Source organism: Rhincodon typus, chromosome 11 (assembly GCF_021869965.1).
Source record: "Rhincodon typus isolate 14 chromosome 11, sRhiTyp1.1, whole genome shotgun sequence".
NCBI classification, from domain to species: Eukaryota; Metazoa; Chordata; class Chondrichthyes; order Orectolobiformes; family Rhincodontidae; genus Rhincodon; species Rhincodon typus.
The window spans coordinates 14503966-14524268 of NC_063342.1; the positions used below are offsets into that span (position 1 = coordinate 14503966).

The 20303-nt window shown below is 40.9% G+C and overlaps 1 protein-coding gene across 4 annotated transcripts in view; it reads left to right on the top strand.

The window, feature by feature from the left end:
* The window catches only part of LOC109929366 (interferon-induced GTP-binding protein Mx3-like), a 48102-nt gene that overhangs the window by 12350 nt on the left and 15449 nt on the right, over window positions 1–20303 (top strand). For all 4 annotated transcript variants that reach the window (XM_048603312.1, XM_048603313.1, XM_048603310.1 and 1 more), the window contains 6 exons: window positions 96–250; window positions 3329–3467; window positions 8048–8246; window positions 15089–15167; window positions 15744–15866; window positions 19891–20035. In XM_048603312.1, the coding sequence (XP_048459269.1) occupies window positions 96–250; window positions 3329–3467; window positions 8048–8246; window positions 15089–15167; window positions 15744–15866; window positions 19891–20035 (840 nt within the window). The remainder of the gene's footprint in view (window positions 1–95; window positions 251–3328; window positions 3468–8047; window positions 8247–15088; window positions 15168–15743; window positions 15867–19890; window positions 20036–20303) is intronic.

A 20303-nucleotide genomic window follows, 5' to 3' on the forward strand; every position in this document is an offset into this window, starting at 1 on the left:
ACAAAGAGTGAGAAAAGAAACTTTTTTTTTAATCCATGGATTTGAGTCAGGAAACTGTGCAATGTGATTGATGCAGGGTTTGGTTTGATTTACAGCTCAGAACACAATGGCTGGAAAGGACCAAGGAATCAGCTCTGAGCTGATTAGTGTAGAAGTGGAGGCTAGCAATGTCCCTGACCTAACATTGATCGATCTGCCAGGAATTGCAAGAGTGGCAGTTGGGAGCCAGCCACAGGATATTGGAGACCAGGTAATGTAGAACAGCAGAAAAACAACCACATCAGTCACTGCCACAGGGGAGTGTATTGTGTGCTCCACTGGGTACTTGAAAACTTTTGGTTATGTGTTAAAGAACAGAGTTTATGTATGTGTCTTTCTCTCTGTATATGCCAATATATGAATTAGGAACAGGACCCTACCCTTCCCTTCAAAAAGATGATGGCTGATCTGATTGTATTTTGAATTCCACATTCCCAGCTCTCTTCGATAACCCTCAGACCCCATGTCTAACAAGAATTGACTCACTTTTCTGTCTTAAAAATGTTCAAGGTCCCCACTTCTATGACTTCTAAGGCAGACAGTTCTAAAGTTGCACAGCCCTCAAAGAAAACATTCTTCCTATCTCTGTCCTGAAGGGACAACTCTTAATTTTAAAACACTGTGTCAACTACAAATTTAGCTACCATACTTTTGCTTGTTTATCTAAGTTATTGATATAAATTGTAAAAAGCTGAGGCTGCAGCACAGAGCCTTGGGTTGTTCCACTTATGAAATCCTTCCTATCAGTCAAGGACACATTTATGCACACTCTCTGTTTTCTTTAAGCTGGTCAGTCTTCTATCATGTTAATATTTTATCCCCTACACCTTGAGCTTTTATTTGTGCAATAAGATTTCATGTGGCATATACTCAGACCTTCTGGAAATCTGAGTATAACATGTGTATAGGCTCCCACTTATCCATAGCACATTACTCATTCACCTGTTTTTCTAATCAACCTGTTCAGAGATGTTATCGCAAACTTCTGGAACAATTGGAATTTGAACCCGGGCCTACCTGTCCAGGGATAGGGACACTACCACTGCACCAAAAGAGAGCTGCTAATATTTCATTTTTTTAAAAAAAAATAATTCAAAGCCTACATCAACAGATTTTGACTGTGCCTGTTACAGACAACTCAATTATGTATGTGGTCCTGCTTCTTACATAGGAGCAAGAGTAGGTCATTCAGCCCTTTTAGACTGATTGTGGCTGATCTGTTGTCCACTTCCATTTTTTTTTTCAACTTGTTCAGAAATGTTATCACACACCTCTGGAGCAGGTGGGACATGAACCTGGGCCTCTTGATCCAGGGGAAGGGACATTACCACTATACCACAAGAGCCCTTACATAGTAGACCTTCAACCTGTTTTTCTGATCAACCTGTTCAGAGATGTAATTACACACTTCTGGTTTGGGTGAGACTTGAACTCAGGCCTCCCAGTCCAGGGGTAGGGAGACTACCTCTACATCACACGAGCCCCATTACTCCTTCGAAAGCTAACTAATTAGTTAAACATGATTCCCCTTACTGAAAACCATGTTAACACTAATTGCCAGCTATGACCTTTTTAATGACTAATTGACAGATATTAAGTGAAGTGGTCTATAGTTTCCTTTTTTTTTGCCCTCGTTGCGTGGATGGGTAACATCCACTGTGCCTTCATCATCCTCTTTTCTCATCTATGCTTCTGTCTCTTTAGGCTAACCTGTCCAACTCACTCTTCATTCCACTTGCCTGTTTCAATCCCACCTCTTTTTTTTTTTAAGTCTTTTGAGACATTTCTTTTTCCCTTTGGTACAAGCTTACCCGTGTCATGCATGGGACTGGTGAACAACAAGTCACTTTGATTTATTTAAAGACTCTTAATGATATTACAATTACATACACATTTCAAGGTAGTTAGATGTACTCTTGAGATAAAGCATCGGATGCAATTCCTACCCTATTGATTGGCTGATGGTCACATGCTGCTTTATATTCCTGGCTGTTTGATACTTTGCATTTTCTCTTAAAGTAGTAGTCCCATCTTGTGTCTTGTTTAAACTCTCCTGAACTTAACCATTCCTCACTCCTCTTGTGTCCAGTCTTTTCTTGCTCACTGCTAGTTCTGGTTTGAATTTGTATTTAAAATCCACCTTCTCTTCGCTGTGACTCAATGGTAACACCTTCAGCATTGTATCTAAGGAATGCTGCACTGTCAGGGGTGTCTGTCTTTTTTTGCAACCTGCTTTCTCGGGTAGAAACAAAAGATTTCACTATTTTGAACAAGTCTTTGGGGGGGGTCAGTTGGGAAGGTCCTTTTGTTGTCTTCGTCAACATCTTTTAAAAAAGATTTATGATATTCCTATTTGTGAGACACTGCTGAGGAATACAGCATCAAGAGCAAAAACAAAGTTGCTGGAAAAGCTCAGCAGGTCTGGCAGCATCTGTGAAGGAGAAATCAAAGTTAACATTTCGGGTCTGGTGACCCTTCTTCAGAACTGCATCAAGAGCAGGCCATTTAGCACCAAATGTCTGCTCCACCCTTTTATGTTACATTGTTAGTCCAATCAGGACGTTGTAAAATTAGAGTATGACTTCCACCTTTTCATTATGATCCAAACAGCTATTTGAAGAAGTAATTGGAGCCAATCTTTGCAGGTTTTCATAAATATTTAATGACAGATTTAGAGAATAAGCAAGCATGATAGCTTCAGTCTGAGTCTAACTATATTTTTGGTATTAATGAAGCCCCAGTTGATGTGCACTACTTGCCAGCAAATAAATACAATTAATATATAATTGAAATCTTTGGACAGTGTTTTATTGCATTAGATATAACAATTAACATTCTGTAAATCTTATCGAAATTATTTTCTGTGCATAAATTGGCTACTATTTTAAATTACTTCATTGATTGTAAAGTGCTTTGGAATATGCTGAGGACATGAAAGGCAGAATATAAATTAATGTCAAGGTGATTCTTGTGGCACAGTGGCAGTGGTCTACCTCTGAGCTAGGAGGCCTGGGTTTGAGTCCCATCTGCTCCAGAAGTGTGTTATTACATGTTTGAACAAGTACATTAAAAATATCGATAAATTTGTGGACACGTGAATTCTGAGGAAGGGTCACCGGACCTGAAATGTTAACTCTGACTTTACTCATCACAGTTGCTGCCAGAGCTCCTGAGCTTCCAGCAACTTCTGTTTTTGTTCCTGATTTACAGCATACGCAGTTCTTTCGGTTTTTATCGATTAAATCCATGTCTTTCTTTAATGAATCGATTTTCTTCCACATTCCTGCAGATCAAGCAGCTGATCAAATCTTATATTAGTGAAGATAAGACCATTAACCTTGTTGTCATCCCATGTAATGTTGACATAGCAACCACAGAGGCCTTGAAAATGGCCCAGGAGGCAGATCCTTCAGGGGACAGAACTTTGGGTAAGAGACAAACTCTATATTTCTACTAAATGTTCATTGTAGCAAAAATTAACAAGGGTGAACTGAATTAGTTCTGTTTGTGGAATAACTCACGTTGCCTTCAGTGAACATTAAAATCTGGAGGCATTTCACAGGCAAATTTTCAAAAGTAAATCTGACACAAACGACAGCGTTAGGAAAGACAGCCAAGTGCCAGGCCAAAGATAAGTTTTTGAGGAGCAAAAAGAAATATAGGCAGAGAGATTAAGGAGGAAATTCCAGAGTTTGCAGCCTTGGCAACCACAGGGCAACCAATGGTTGTAAAAATTGAAGCTACATAGGATTATGATTGGAGCAGTGCAGGAATCTTGAAGGGTTTGGGGTTCGAGAGGGTGAAGCCCTAGAGTGTTTTGTAAACAAACATGAGAATCTTTAATAGACAGAATTTTGCCAGATCAGGAAGAGATGTCGATCAGGATGGGTGCAGTGTGCCAGGAGTTAGGAAATGGGCAGCAAACTGAAATGTTTGGTCGATGAACGTGCTGGCCCTAAGTTACTTGGAATTGCGTAGCCTGAAGTTACAAATACATATCAAAATGAATCAAGAATCAGACAATTCTTTTATCTTAAACTAAAATGTCCATTTTTTAAGGTGCGCTGTTAGAGTTTTCCAGCCTTCTGCTGCCAAGCTGGAAGCTCTGTTTCAAGTGGGCTAAGTCTTCAAGATATTAATAGGAAAAGACAGTGTAGACAAAGATAACCTATTTCCACTGGTTGGGGATACTTGATAGGGTCATTGTCTAAATATTAGGGCCAGACAGTTCGGGAGAAATGTCTGGAAGCACTTCTACGCAAAGTCCAAATGTTCAAGCCCATAGTTCCCTGAAAGTGGCCATGCAAGTAGATAGGGTGGTAAAGAAGGCACATGGCATGCTTACTTTTATTGGTTGGGAAACTGAGTGCAAGAGTCAGGATGTCATGGTGCAGTTCTATAAGAACTTGGTTAGGCCACACTTGGACTCCATTTTGATCGCTACATTACAGGAAGGTGTGGAGGCTTTGGAGAGGGTGCAGAAGAGGTTTACCAGGATACTGCCTAGATTAGAGGGTATGAGCTATAAGGAGAAGCTCGAAAAACTCGAGTTGTTTTCGTCTGGAGCGGTGGGGGCTGAACGAAGGCTTGATAGAAGTCTATAAAATTATGAGGTGCATGGAGTTGACAGTCAGAATCTTTTTCTCAGAGTTCAGATATCTAAAACTAGTGGGCATGCATTTAAGGTGAGAAGGGGCAAGTTCAAAGGAGATGTGAGGTGCACATTTTTTTTCCAGAGTGGTAGGAGTCTGGAACATATTGCCAAGGGTAGTGGTGGAGGCAGATACAATAGGGGCATTTAAGACACTTTTAGATAAGCACATGAATATGCAAGAAATGGAGGGATACTGTCCAAGGGCAGGCAGGAGGGATTAGTTTAATTTGTCATCATGTTCGGCACAATGTCATGGGCTGAAGGGCCCATTTGTGTGCTGTATTGTTCTATGTTCTAAAAGGTGGTAGCGGTTTGGAACTATACTCCTCAAATGATGATTGATGCTAGACCAGTTGTTAATTTTAAGTTTGGAGATTGCTTAACAAGAATTGATCTAAAGGTATTAAGGGATGTGGGCCAAAGGCAGATAAATGTAATTAGTCTGCAGATCAGCAGTATGGCCTACTCATGTTCCTATGTTGTGAGATGTGGACTAAATCTTAGAAACTCTACCTTTTTTTTTAAAAAAGAAATGTTGTTTATATAGGCCCTCTGGGGAAATGTTCATTTTGAAGTAAAAAGACCTTGAAATGTGGTTACTTCAAAAACTCAAACATTGAGTCAGCCCATCATTCCATTGCTAATTACAACAATAACCCTTTTTTACCCACCCCACCCCACCACACCACATCCCCCTCCCTCAACCTACCACCATCCAGCTCCAGATGTAACAAAATGGATAAAAGCCAAATACTACAGATATTCAAAATCAAAAATAAAAGCAGGAAGTGCTGGAGAAACCCAGCAAGTCTCGCAGTATCTGTGGATAGAGGAACAGAGTTAACATTTTGAGTCCAATATGACTCTTCAGAACCGCATCTCCAGCACTTCCTGCTTTTTTCAAAATTTAAATATATCTTTTCACCATCATCCACGCTTTAGAAACTGGTAGCGAGCAACATGCTTTCAGAACCTTCTCCTTTAGCCCATTGATATATTAATAAATACAATAAGGGTATCACTCTTTGAATATTGTCTAGTGGTTTAATTTTACGTAGAGAATTCAGTGATGAGGTTTCAATGTAGTGGACTGTAGTGTCTATCCCAGATGTTATTCTGAGGATTTTCTGTTTGTGTCAAAGTTTCATGGAGCCAGAGGGAGGTTTCTGATTTACATGGTGGTGGAAGGTGTCCAAGGTTTCAGGCATTCTAAGATTTCAGTTTCTAAGATTTAGACCACATTTCACAACACAGAACAGGAATAGGGCAATACAGTCCCTCAAGCCTGAGATCATGGCTGATCTGCAGACTAATTACATTTACCTGCCTTTGGTCCACATCCCTTAATACCTTTGCTTAACAAATATTGATCAATCTCCAACTTTAAAATTAACAACCGGTCTAACATCAACCACTATTTGAGGAACACAGCTACAAAACTCTCCTACCTTTTTTGTATCAAAGGCTGCTGAAGAAGCTGGAGGTTTTGTCTGTGGTCTAGGCTGCCAGAGAGAGGAGAAATGGAGTGGGAAACAATTCACCCACTTCTCAATTACAGATGTGTAAAGTAAACTTTTCAATTTGAAGTCCTCTTTGAGGGTCCAAACAGATTCATGGCCAAGAATCTTACGTGGGCCCCACTTGTACGTTCACTGGTTATGGATTGTGTCTCTCTCGACTGAGAAGCAGTGGGGGAGGGGGAGGAGCACAAATAAATGATATTTTACAAATACTGTGCCACAGAAGGAGGCCTTACAGTCCATTGTACCTGCACCAGCTCTCTGAGCAGTTTACTGAATGCTATTTCCTCCACTTTGCCCTACACCCCTGCACATTGTGCCTTTTTAAATTCCCTTTTGAAAGCTTTGATTAAACCTATCTTTACGGCATTCTCAGACAACTTATTCTAGACCCTAACTATTTCATTGCATGAAAGTGCTTTCTCATGTTGATTTGCTTCTTTTGCCAATTTCTTTTAAGTCTTGTTCTCATTTCTTTCACGAGTGGGAGCAAGTTTCTCCTGACCTACTCTATTCGGATTCCTCATGATTTTGAACGTTTCCATCAAACCTCCACTTAGCCTTATCTTCTCCAAGGAAAGCAGTCCACGCTTCTCCGATCGGTCTTGATCACAGTTCCATGCTGAGAAATTTCATTCTTGTGAATCTGTTCTGCATTCTCCTTAAAGTGCAGTGCCCAGACTGGATACAATGTTCCTGCTGAGGCTGAAATAATTTGTTATCCAAGTTTGACATAACCTCCTTGCTCTTGTACTCGCTGCCTGTATTTATAATGCCGAGGATACTGTGTGCTTTATTAACTACTACCTGTCTAGCCACCTTTTGACATAGAGGCATCTGCAACCAGTTGCCACTCCTCCTAAACTGTTTATAGTTGTTCCCTTTATTTCATTTTTCTCTCCCCATATTCTTCTCATCAAAATGAATCACTTCACATGTCTTTGCATTGACCATTATCTACAGCCTGTTTGCCCATTCCACCAACTTATTTATGGTCCATCTGAAATTTTGGATATTTGTAATCTATTCATCCCGTTCATACCAAATCAAAATTTTGCATCTGTGCTGGCCCTTTGGAGGAACAATTTTCTTGGTCCCACTTTTCCTGGATATCCCTTCAATATTTTTCTTGCTGACCTATGAGTAGAGCTGATGGTGTTCCCAACCATCTGTTGCCTATGTCCTTCGATCTATTTTCTGACTCATTTTGTGTCTGACCTAATTATATGTTATCGGACGTTGGATTCCCCATTGTAAAAGAGTATTCTGTTTCCCAGCTGAAAAATAAGATGAAGTGAAGGTGAAAGAGTATGAAGGCTGTGAGACTTATTTTATTCTTGTGTGGGAATTGAGCATCACTGGTGAGGGTGGTGTCTGTTTCCCATCCTTACTTGCCCTTGGAACTGGTTGGCCACCCAGACCATTTCAGAGACTGGTTAAGAGTCACCTATTTTGCAGGGATCTGGAGTCACCTTTGGGCCTGACCAGGTACTGACAGCAGATTTCTGTCCCTGAATGGCGTCACAAGTGAGAAGAGATTTTATGACCGTTGTGACATGGTTGCCACTAGAGTAGCTTTTAATGCCAGATTTTACTGAATTCAAATTTCACCATGGTCGGATTCAAATGTAGCATGCAGAACATTAGCGTGGGATTCTGGGATTACTAGTTCAGTGACATTATCACTATGCCACTACCTCCCTAAGTAACCAGATGGTTTCTAAGCAGATGAAACCCTTGCAGAGACCCGATTGGGCCAAATGGCCTGTGCCTGTGTTGTAATGTTCTCTGACTCCACTGTATGTTGCTGCAGCCTTATCATTGTTGTTTCCAGGAATATTAACAAAGCCAGATCTGGTTGACAAGGGGACAGAAGAAAGCATCCTTAAAATAATCAGAAATGAGGTTGTTGCCTTGAACAAAGGTTACATGGTTGTGAAATGCCGTGGACAGCAAGATATTAATGCCCAACTGACCCTGGTAGAGGCACTGGAGAGGGAGAAAGCTTTTTTCAAAGAAAGTGAGCTTTTCAGGTAAGGTTACATTAAAAAAAAAATGAAACGTTGAAAATTTTGTTGACTTTGTAAGTTCATAAGATGTGGAAACAGACCATTGAGTCCACTCCTCTATTCAATGAGATCATTGATAATCCTCGACTCCGCATTATTGCCTTATCCCAGAACAGTTGATTCCCTTAATGATGAGAAATTTCCTCCATGTAAACATATTTGACAATATACTGCAGTCATGTGTGAAAGCAAAAATAAAAGGCAATTTCCAACCCAACTGCATCCAATTTTAACTTCTGAGGAAGGGTCACCGGACCCGAAACGTTAACTCTGATCTTTTTCTTCATAGATGCTGCCAGACCTGCTGAGCATTTCCAGCAACTTCTGTTTTTGTTCCAATTTTAACTCACCTGGAAACCAAATGAGGTGGTCAGTTGGAAAATTTCACCCACTCTGATTCTCAAGAATCTTAATGACTCTTTTGAATGGGACTCTCGCCAGAAGAGAGTGGGGTCCTTTTAAATATGAAAACGTGTGTGTGTGACCGATGGCAATGACAAGGTGAAGCATTGAATCATTTCTCAGTTAAGTCATTTCTGCAAAGTTTGTCATAAGTAAGAGATTGCCTCGCAAACAAATCTTGCCTTTCCTTGTCCCTGGGACAGCACCCTTCTCTCTTCCAACCTTAATACCCCACACTAGCCACAATGTCAGTCGTTAAAGTTTGCTGGACCTCCATGTTCTGAGGATTGTTGTTCACTTTGAGGTTCCTGTGCATTCTGTCCTCTTTTGAGAGGAATTGAACATGTGAAATGAGGAACATTTGATGCCACAAATGGCATTGACCATGTTCAGTGTGCTGTCATCAGGGATATTGCATCAAGTGACCCCCAACCACCACCACCTCCCGGTCTGGCAAGAATGGAAGTCTTTTCTGTAGGTTTGTGTAAGAAGTGACTATACCCCCAACAGACTGTCCACCTGACTGTCGGCAAAGGTTCAAGCAAATTTCATGAAGGTACTTTCACTAAATGAATGTAAGTATACACTGTAATAATTAAGACATCATTTGAACAAAGAACCATTTTATTATCTCCTAAAATACACCAGAAGTTCTCCACCAGTCAGCCATTTTCTTTCCCACTTTCGAATGTGGCTTTTCTTTTTAAAAACAAAATCATTTTTGATGCAGAAATTTAGATTCCTGCTGTACAGTCACCGAGTGTTACATGACATTTTCTTTCCAAAATTTGTCAAATTCCAACCTTCCCTCAAATACTTTGGAAAACCTTTCTGATGCTGAATGCCTGTTGAGTGACATCAAATTAATCTAAGCCAATCAATAACGAAAGAAAGTTAACAGTATTTTTTTTCTCAACAACGTCACCTCAATGGTCATTCTTCACAACCAGGGACTGTAGTAATGAATGTCAAGCTGTATTTTTGACTAATCATCAAAGCATTCAGTAGGACAGTGGAGGTGATGGGGATTCAAATGGTGGCTATTTCGTATTTCTGGAACCCCACGGAATCTCGAGATTCTGTCTGTCTATGTTGTCAACACCGTATGAATTGAACTGTCCTGGCTAATGGGCCTATAGTGACTTGTCTTCTTGAGGAGAGCCAACATATATGGCTTGTGCTCTGGAGACCTCACTAAAGCTGGATCAAAATTTCCCGACCATAAAGAGAGGGACAGAAAGGGACAGGCCAGATTCGGTTCAATAAAGGTTACAGAGGGACACAGATAAACTGCAGAGCTGGGCTGAGAGGTGGCAAATGGAGTTTAATGTGGAAAAGTGTGAGGTGATTCACTTTTTGGAAGGAGTAACAGGAATGCAGAGTACTGGGCTAATGGTAAGATTCTTGGTAGTGTGGATGAGCAGAGAGATCTCAGTGTCCATGTGCATAGATCACTGAAAGTTGCCACCCAGGTTGATAGGGTTGTTAAGAAGGCGTACGGTGTGTTAGGTTTTATTGGTAGAGGGATTGAGTTTCAGAGCCATGAGGTCATGTTGCAGCTGTACAAAACTCTGGTGCGGCCGCACTTGGAGTATTGCGTACAGTTCTGGTCACCGCATTATAGGAAGGATGTGGAAGCATTGGAAAGGGTGCAGAGGAGATTTACCAGGATGTTGCCTGGTATGGAGGGAAGGTCTTATGAGGAAAGGCTGAGGGACTTGAGGCTGTTTTCGTTAGAGAGAGGAAGGTTAAGAGGTGACTTAATAGAGACCTACAAGATGATCCGAGGATTAGATAGGGTGGACAGTGAGAGCCTTTTTCCTCGGATGGTGATGGCTAGCACAAGGGGACATAGCTTTAAATTGAGGGGTGATAGATATAGGACAGATGTCAGAGGTAGGTTCTTTACTCAGAGAGTAGTAAGGGCGTGGAATGCCCTGCCTGTAACAGTAGTAGACTCGCCAACTTTAAGGGCATTTGAATAGTCATTGGATAAACATATGGATGATAATGGAATAGTGTAGGTTAGATGGGCTTCAGATTGGTTTCACAGGTCAGCGCAACATCGAGGGCCGAAGGGCCTGTACTGCGCTGTTATGTTCTATGTTCTATGTTAACAGCTGCCACTTGCTGTTACAATACACAAGTTGCTGAAAATAGCTCTGCTCTGTTTTGAGAAATCTTTGAACCAGAGGTAATTGTTATGACCCCAGTTGATGGCAATACCATATCCAATCTCAGAGCAACCTAATTTAAAACACAGAGTGGTGGATGCTGGAAATCTGAAACAAAAACAGAAATTGCTGGAGAAACTCAGCAGGGTCTGCCAGCATCTGTGGGAAGAAAGCAGACTTTCACCGGACTCAAAACATTAACTCTGCTGTCTTCTCATAGATGCTGCCAGACCTGCTGAGTTTCTCCAGCAATTTCTGTTTTTTTTTCAAAGTGGAACCTGGCTTGATAGACCATAAGTTTTATCTTTTTAATCTGTGAGCAGTTATTGAACATAATCGCACAAAGCTGTCAATTTATCTTCTTAAAAGTCTGTTACACAAAATAAGAAATAAAAGCCAAAGAGCTTGACATAAACAGTAAAAAGAAACATTCAACCCTATTCCCAGTCATAACCCTTACAAGATACTCCGTCTTAGTGAGATATCACTCCAATGTCAACTCTTTTTCATTTAATCCTTAACTGACAAGGGTGCAAGCATTTCTCTCATCCCACGACCAACCCTCCCTCTCATCCCCGCCTTCTTGACCTGACATAACCTGTCCATCTTCTCTCCCACCTATCCGCCCCTCCCACCTCACTGACCAATCCCCACCACTGCCTACCTGCACTCACCTATCACCAGCCTACCCCTCCTCTCTCAATTTATTTCCCAGCTCCCTTCACCCTCCCCAGTTTCTGAAGAAGGGTCCCGACCCTAAACGTTAACTTTCCTGTTCCTCTGATGCTGCCTGGCCTGCAGTGTTCCTCCAGCTCCACACTGTGTTATATCTCACTCGGCAACTTTCTATACATTGATTCCATGTGATTCTCTCTGCTACTGTTTCTTCTTGAGGTACACAGATACCTGCCACTTCAATAGCTTTTAATTACAGAAATTTAAGAAAATCCCTGTCTACCTAAACTGCTAAAACAGTTTTAAGACTACTTTTTTGGCTCTGAAAGTCTAGACTGCCACCAGCTAAAGTGTACTTCTGTCAGTAAGAAATCTGACTGTAGCCTGGCTCAACTTTGGAAACAGTTCATCAATTAACTTATGGGATAAGTTCCACATGGCTTCTGGAAAATGATATTTGAACTCACTGTTTAAAAATGACTTTCTGACATCTTAAGATAAACAAGCCACTTTCACTGATCTAAAACCAAAAATCCATTTAACTCTACTTTAAAATCTAAATCCTCAAATGATGGCAATATATTTTTAATAAGCCTTTAACACACAATAAAACCATGAATAAATAACATTGGTGTAAATTCTGTTACCAAACATCCAGAAATAATATAAGGATAGAACGTGTTTGAAATGGTAGTCCAGTTTCCAGGAATTCAAAGTCATGTAGGGCTTCAGAAGGGGCCTCACACATTCCTGATGCCCTGACTCTAAAAATCCTCCAGCTCCACAGAAAGAGCCTGTAATGTAAGGTAAGAGTTTGCTTGCTTACTTTCCCTAAGCGTTGTTCATGCTGCAGGCCTTGGATTCATATCTGGCTACATCAGGGAATGGGGTTCTTCCAAAGACTGACTAAATTAAACACAACACCACACACCCTCAAAGAAGTGGAAGCATTCAGGATTATTAGAAAATAATCATGGCTAAGTGGATGGGCTGAAATCCCTCTCCTACCTGAAACCATTCCTGTGCAATGCAGCTGGGTCAGTAAGTTCTTTGGGGTTGGATGTCTGAAGAAACAAAAGAGCAGGAGGATGCCATTCAGCCCATCAAACCTGATACACCATTCTAGATCATTGCTGATCATCTACCTGCCATGTTCTGGTGTTACCCTCATATCTTGTTGTCATTGTTAACGAGAAATCGTTCAGTCTTCGTCTTGAACTTACTTCATGACTGAGCTTTCACAGCTCTCTGGGATGATTCATCACCCTCAGATGAAGAAATTCCCCTTCCTCTTGGTCCTCAATGGCCTGTCCTTTATTTTTGATACTGTGTCCCCAATTGTAGATCCCACATCCAGGAGAAACCTCCTTTCTGCTGCTACTCTATCGCTTCCCTTTAAGAAATTTATACTTTTCTTTGAGATTGCCTCTCATTCTTCTAAACCCCAGAGAGAACAGGTCAAACTTTCCTCGCAGTACATTCACACCAACCCAGGAATCTATGGGGTGAAACTCCATTGGACTCTGTGAATTGCAAGTATATCATTCCTTTGGCATGGGAACTGTAACTGCACATAAAACTCCAGGTGCAGTCTATTCAGTAGTTTTCTATACAATTGAAGAAAGACATATTTGCTTCAGTACTTAAATCCTTTTGCAATAAAGGTTAACATTCTGAATTGCTGGATGCACCTGTATGCTAGTTTTCAGTGAATTGTGAAGGAAAAGGACACCTAAGCGCCTTTGGATATACAGCAAACTTTGTTTTAATCGGCACTACATGGCCAGCACTCTAGATAAACCAGCAAAAGACATATCGCAATCTCCGCAATGTCTGAGTAGCCTGTTGAGAGGGGGCAAGTGAGAAGTTTTATTTGGAGTAAAGTTGCATTATTATTTGAGTGATTCGTGCACTAAATAAAGTATAACAGTGATGTGTACACACTCTGCGTTATGTTTCTATGACTTAGTGATTTCACATTGTTTATACGCGCCTCTTGATCAACCACTACGCTCCTGATCCCACAGGTGCCGGTTAATGAAAGGTTTGCTGTAATACTTGCTGATCTCTCACCATTTACAAAATGCTCTACTCCTTTGTTCTTCCCACCAATAAGAGAATAACCTCACACACATCCATATTATATTCCATATGTAGTGACCCTGCCCACTCACTAGCCTGTCTGAATCCCCTTGAAGTCCACTTTGCATCCTTCTGACAAGTTGCATTCCCACCAACTTTTGTGTCATCAGCAAACTTGGAAATATTACAATTGGTCCCCATATACAAATCATTAATATAGATTGTGAACAGCTTGGGTCCAAGCATTAATTCTCGTGGTAGTCCACTGACTACAGCCTGCTAACCTGAAAATAACCCACTCATTGTTTTTTTCTGCTTTCTGCCTGTTAACCACCCTTCAATCTATGCCAGTATTTTAACCCAATCCAAAGTAACCTCCTGTGTATGACTTTAGCAAAATCCTGCTGAAAATTCAAATGCACCACATTATGGACTGGTTTCCCCATTATGGACTCTGCTAGTAACAGTCTCAAAAAAAACTGCTAGTGGGTTAATCGAACATGATTTTCCCCTCCAAAAATCCATGTTGACTATGTGCAATCTGACAGTTTTTTTGTTAATTTGCAGTAATCACACCTTTATAATAGATTTTAATATTTTCCCTACTACTGTATTCATATCAGAGTAACCGGTCTAGAGTTCCTTGTTTACTCCATCCTTTTTTAAGCAGTTGGGTTGCATTAGCAACTTTGCAAATGCCTTGTTGTGCAGGCATCATTGCAACAGTATTGGTCTGGCTCTCCTCTGGTGTTGTCTTATCAAATCTGGTTTCCCTCCTGGTCCTGCTGTGATTTCCAGTCCGTCATATTTACAGCGATTCTGGACAAAAACCTCTGCAACTGATCTCTTTGAACTACAATGAATGGTCCTGGCGAAATGCTCATTATAAACAAAGGTGCTCATTCTGGGCGTAGTTCAGCAGCTGAAGTAACATTGCGATGAGGCCACTTTGCCCTAACTCTCGAAATTCGTGCCTACCCACCAGTGTGAGAGACTGCCTTGTGGCCAATCAAAAATTCTGCGGATTTCTCGCTGGGAAACGAGAGGTCAGAAATTCCTAAGCATGTAAAGGTGCAAATTTTAACCTTTACACACTCCAGGAATTTTGGGGTCTGTGCCCTTAGCCATGATTTTTAACTCTGTGGTGAAAGTGGAGCTGAAAGGATATAGTGCTAAACTGACTTGAGTTGTGGTCCATTTTAGAATAGATTAGAATAGAATATCCTTTCTTGACACTCCCAGTCCTCTTAACACGCAATTTTCATTCCATCTGAATAGCAGGCTCGAGTTCCTAGTGGCCCAATTTATTCTGATACTGACTGAACTCCAGTAACCTTCATCCCCTGGAGATGGTAAGAACTGCCGATGCTGGAGTCTGCGATAACATTGTGTTATCGCACCTTCCTCCCCTGTTGCCTCCTGAAAATGTAAGTGTGATGTCTTTGTTCATTTTTTTTTTCTTTTGTCATGCAGAACGCTTTTGGAAGAAAAGGTGGCAACAATTCAGTGTGTGGCTGCCAGACTGACCACAGAACTTGTCAATCAGATTCGGGTCAGTAACACTCTCTACTTGTCTATTTTTATTAATGGCACCATAGGCACCAAGTATAGTAAAGCAATCTGTGTCTTAAGCAATAGTTTTGTACATAGAAATAATGGTGAGGGAAAATCGCAATAGTTTTTCCAGTTATTCCAAACTAATTGCCAACTCCTGCATCAGAGATACTAAAGAACAATGAGGTTCAGGGAGTTGGCAACATTCCTTTCCTAAAAAGCTTGTACATAAACAGAAGTTGCTAGAAAAGCACAGCAGGTCATATTTAACGTTTTGGGACCGGTGATCCTTCCTCCATTCTGAGACCAGACCTGAAACATTAACTCTGATTTCTCTTCACGGATGCTGCTAGACCTGCTGAGCTTTTCCAGAAACTTTTGTTTCTGTTTCTGATTTACAGCATCTGCAGTTAATTTGGTTTTTACAATTGCTGGAGGTTCAATATGGTAAAAAGATGTAAAGTAAGAAGTAATTGTAGCAGTGGAAGGGGTGAAGGTTGGGACAGTGATAAATATACCTTTGCCTCTTTGTTTGTTTAAGGTAACATGATTTCAAATATTTTTCTCATTAAAGAAAACCCTGCCGACCATAGAAAAAGAGGTTCGATGCAAAATTGCTGAAACGAGTAGGGAACTGGAGATGTTAGGATCGGGTGTACCAGAGGAGGATGAAGATAAAGTTCCTTTCCTCATTGACGTAAGTGCACAAGAGTTTTCTTTTTTATTTGGGCCTCAATCGAAGAAGAGCTTAGGCTTGTTCACCAATAGGTTGAGGGAATTCTTGGATTGACACGTATCAGTTTGACTGTGACCAAATAATAACTGTTTGCGAGCTAGAGTTTGGTGAGCATTGAGCTACTAAATGCATAGAATTTTCAAAATTGATACTGGATTATTGAGAACTATAGCTGACATTGTTTAGCATTGGGAAGGAGATGTCTGTAACTCTCTTGGAATGTTCCTTAATCTGGCATGAAGTTATGTTTGACCAAAATTGCTAAGCTATAGCAGGATAATGCTCAATCTGATAGAAACACAGAGAATGTTGGAGAACCTGAGCAGGTCTGGGAGAGAGAAACATTATTAATATTGTAAGTAAGGTATGACTGGTTTTCAGAATTTAATGTGATGGAGTAGCAGTATTCAATTGGATATTTACAACAATCCTAGAGCAGCAGAATTGCACTTCCTGTCACCAGCTTATTATTTCCTGATTTAAATTGAATTCAAATTCTCAAATGCAGGAATTTGAACTTATCTCTGGGCAACATAACATTGCAGGACAGCACTAGAATACAATTCTTGTTTATAATTATAATTACCCCTGCTGATACTAGGTCCATGCATTGGGAAAGTGTTATTTTCCCTTGAGCCAGAAATCTCCATTTTACTAAGTACTACTAAAGTTATAATCTCCAGATTACTTCCAGTGCCTTGTGCTACTAAGTATTGGAATAGGAAGATGACCGTGTGGCTAAAGGGATAGTGTAGGAGGGAGAGCTTCAGATTTTTAGATCATTGAGACAGTTCTTGGGGTAGGTGAGACCTGTGCAAGCTGGATAGGTTGCACCTGAACAGGAATGGGTCTTACTTCCTTGCTGGGAGGCTTACTCGTACTGTTAGGGAAATGGGGTAGAACGTTGATGTAAATTTGGAGCAAGGTCCAATCAGATATAGAGGAGATACTAGGACAGAGAGAGAAGACATGGGTATGTTAAGGCACATGGGAGAATGGGGAAACAAAATTATATCAATTTCAATGCAAGGAACTTGATGGTAAGGCCGATGAATTTAAAGCATTGCTCAGCACGTGGGAATATTATATTGCAATCACTGAGACATCTTTGTAGGAATGATGAGACTGGCAGCTTGACATTCCAGCGTCTAGAAGTTTCAGGAGTGATGTGATGGGTGGGGGGCGCGATGTAACAGAATTGGGGCATTGCATTATTGATGAAGGAGACCATCACTGCAGTAATGAGGGACGATGTCTTAGGCTTTTCAAATTAGGCCACATGGGTAGAGCAAAGAAATATAAAAATGTGCTCCAGAACCTCACCATCTCACTAAAATCCCCAGTTACATTGTCTTTTCCTTTGTGAATGCAGATGTGAAATGTGCATTTCTACTGGCTGCATACACATTTTGCCCCCTTGGTCTCTAAGAGGCCCCACCATTTCCCTTCAGACCTCCTAACAGTCAGAGGGAGATGTGGGAGCAGATATGTGGACAAATCAGAAAGGTGTGAGAGGAATAAAGTCAGAGTAATAGGAGATTGACTGGGATCACCTTCGTGCTAAAGGATTAGACAGAGTGGAATTTTTAAAGCACATTCAGGAGACCTTTCTGTGCCAGTACGCAGGTAGTCCTATTAGAGATGGGGCAGCGCTGGACCTGACCTGAGGGATTGAAGTTGGTCAAGCGGTTGAAGTGTCAATGGATGACCATTTTGGGAATAGTGACCATAACTCTGTTAAGTTTAAAAGTTCTTGTGGAAATTGATTCGAAAAGTGCAGAAGTCTAAATTGGGAAAAGGCTAATTTCAATATCATTCGACAGGATCTGGCAAACATAGACTGTGAGCAGCTCCTTGCGATAAGTCTACATTTGGAAAGTGGGAATCTTTTAGAAGTAGAATTGTAAGAGTTAAAGACCAGTGTGTTCCTGTGAGAGAAAAAGCAAGGGCAGCAAGTCCAGAGAAACCTGGAATATTGAAATTTTGACCAAGAAACAGAAGGAAGCATTTGTCAGGTACAGTGCATTAAAACATGGGGCGACTCTTGAGTATAGAGATTGTGGGGGGAGGGGTGCTTTAAAAAGGAAACGAGAAGGGCAAGGAGGGGTGCGAAATATCTTTAGCAGATAGGATTGCAGAAAACCACGAGGCATTTTATAAGTATGTGAAGGACAAGCAGATTACCAGGGAAAAAGATGGTGCCTAATCGAAACCAAGGGTCAACTGTGTGTGGAGTCAGTGGACATGCAGAGATCTCAAATAAATACTTAGCATCTGTATTCACAAAGGAAAGGACAATGTAGCTGAAGATTACAGTTGAGATGGTGAGGTTCTAGAGCATATTAAAATTACTAAGGAGGAGATATTAGATGTGGGCATAAAGGTACGTAAATTCCCAGGCCTAATGATTTATATCCCAGGCTGCAATGGGAAGCAAGGGAGGAGATTGTTGGGGCCCTGGTAATTTAACTTAATACTTCACTGACCACAGGGGCAGTACCAGATGGCAGGACGATAATTAATGTGGTTCCTTTGTTCACCAAGGGCAGTGGGGATCGGCCATGTAATTGCAGACCAGTTAGTCTGATGTCAGTGGTAGAGAAATTATTGGAAAGAATTCGGAGAGGGACTAGATTAATTAACACTTTGAAAGGCAGGGATAGTCTGACTAATTTACTTGATATTTTTGAAAATATAAACATATTGATGATGGTAGGGCAGTTGATACAGTTTACATGGACCTCAGTAAGGCCTTTGACAAGGTGCCACATTGGAAGGCTGGTGGGATCCAAGGTAAGTTGGCAAACTGGATTCAAAATTTCCTTGCAAACAGGAAGCAAAAGGTAATGGTGGAGGGTTGTTTTTGTAATTGGAAACCTGCGACTGTCTGTACCACAGGGATCGGTGCTGTGAATCTTGTTGCTTTTTAAGGACATTAGTAACTTGAATGTGAATTAATAAGCTTGTAAATGATACAAAAATAGGTGGTATTGTTGATCAAGGGGAGGATGGTCTCAGTCTACTACTGTCTGCTGTCGATCAGCTGGTAAATTGGGCAGAACAATGGCAGATGGAGTTTAATCCTGGTAAATGTGAGGTGATGTATTTTGGTAGGTCTAATAAAGGGAGGATTTATGCAATGAATTGTAAGGCCTGTAGGGCATACAGAAAAACAAAGGGACCTTGGTGTATAAATCCATAGATCCCTGAAGGTGTCAGCGCAGGTAGACAGGGTAGTGAAGTAGGCATACAGGATGCTTGCCTTCATTAGTCAGGGTTTAGAATATAGGAGAAAGGATGTCTCGTTGCAACTGTATAAAACATTGGTTAGTCCGCAGGTGGGAATACTGTGTGAGTTTCTGGTTGCCACATGATCAGAAGGATGTGATTCACTAAACGGGGTGCAGAGGATGTTGCCTGGGATGAAAAGTCTCAGTTATGAGGCAAGACTGGATTGACTGAGTTTATTTTCCTGGGAGCAGAGGAGGCTGAGGGGTGAATCTAATTGAGGTGTACAAAATTATGAGCGACATTGACAGGGTAGATTGTGAGAATCTCTTACCCATGGTAAACATTTCCAAGACCTGAGGGCACAAGTTGAAGATGAGCAGTAAGTGGTTTTGAGGAGATCTGAGGAAAAGGTTTTCCTTCATCCAGAGGATGGTAGAAATATGAAATGTGCTGCCTGAGAAGGTATGAAGGCAGGGTACACTCGCAATATTTAAGGAGCATCTGGATGAGTATTTAAAATGCCAGAGCATCATAAACTATGCAGCTAAATGGGGTTAGTGTTGTTTGTAGTTTGTTGGTCAGCATAGAAATGGTGGGCCTCTTTCTATGCTGTATGACTCTAAAGAGATATCACATTTTTGTTTCTAATTAACTGTGAAGATCCTGAAGAGGAAGTGAAAAATGTTTTTATAGGTTTGGTGCTCAGGTTACGGTTAAAGACGAACATAAATACTAACTTTTCAATGAACTGCAGAAAATTAGAGGCTACAGTGAAGACCTTTCCAACCTAACAATTGGAGAATATTCAAGGGAATATGACGATGACATGAAAATATACACAGTGGTCCGAAAGAGTTTTGGGAAATGGCATGATCTTCTTGATGAAGATCAGACAGAGTGTAAGTGATCAATCAGCTTCCATTAACATTGTGATTGTCCATTAAATTTGATCAAGTCTATAAATGCCTTACATGAAAGATTGTGTTTCAGGAACTACAAAAATGCTCACAGCTAATGATGTTATCAATATTAGATTGTCAGAAAAACAGCAACTGGTTTGTGTTCTGTCAGTTTGAATGAATGCAGGGTGGTGAAGGATCAGGTGATCTACTGTTAAACATAGGAGGAGGAGGAGGCCATTCGGCCCTTCGAGCTTGCTCCACTATT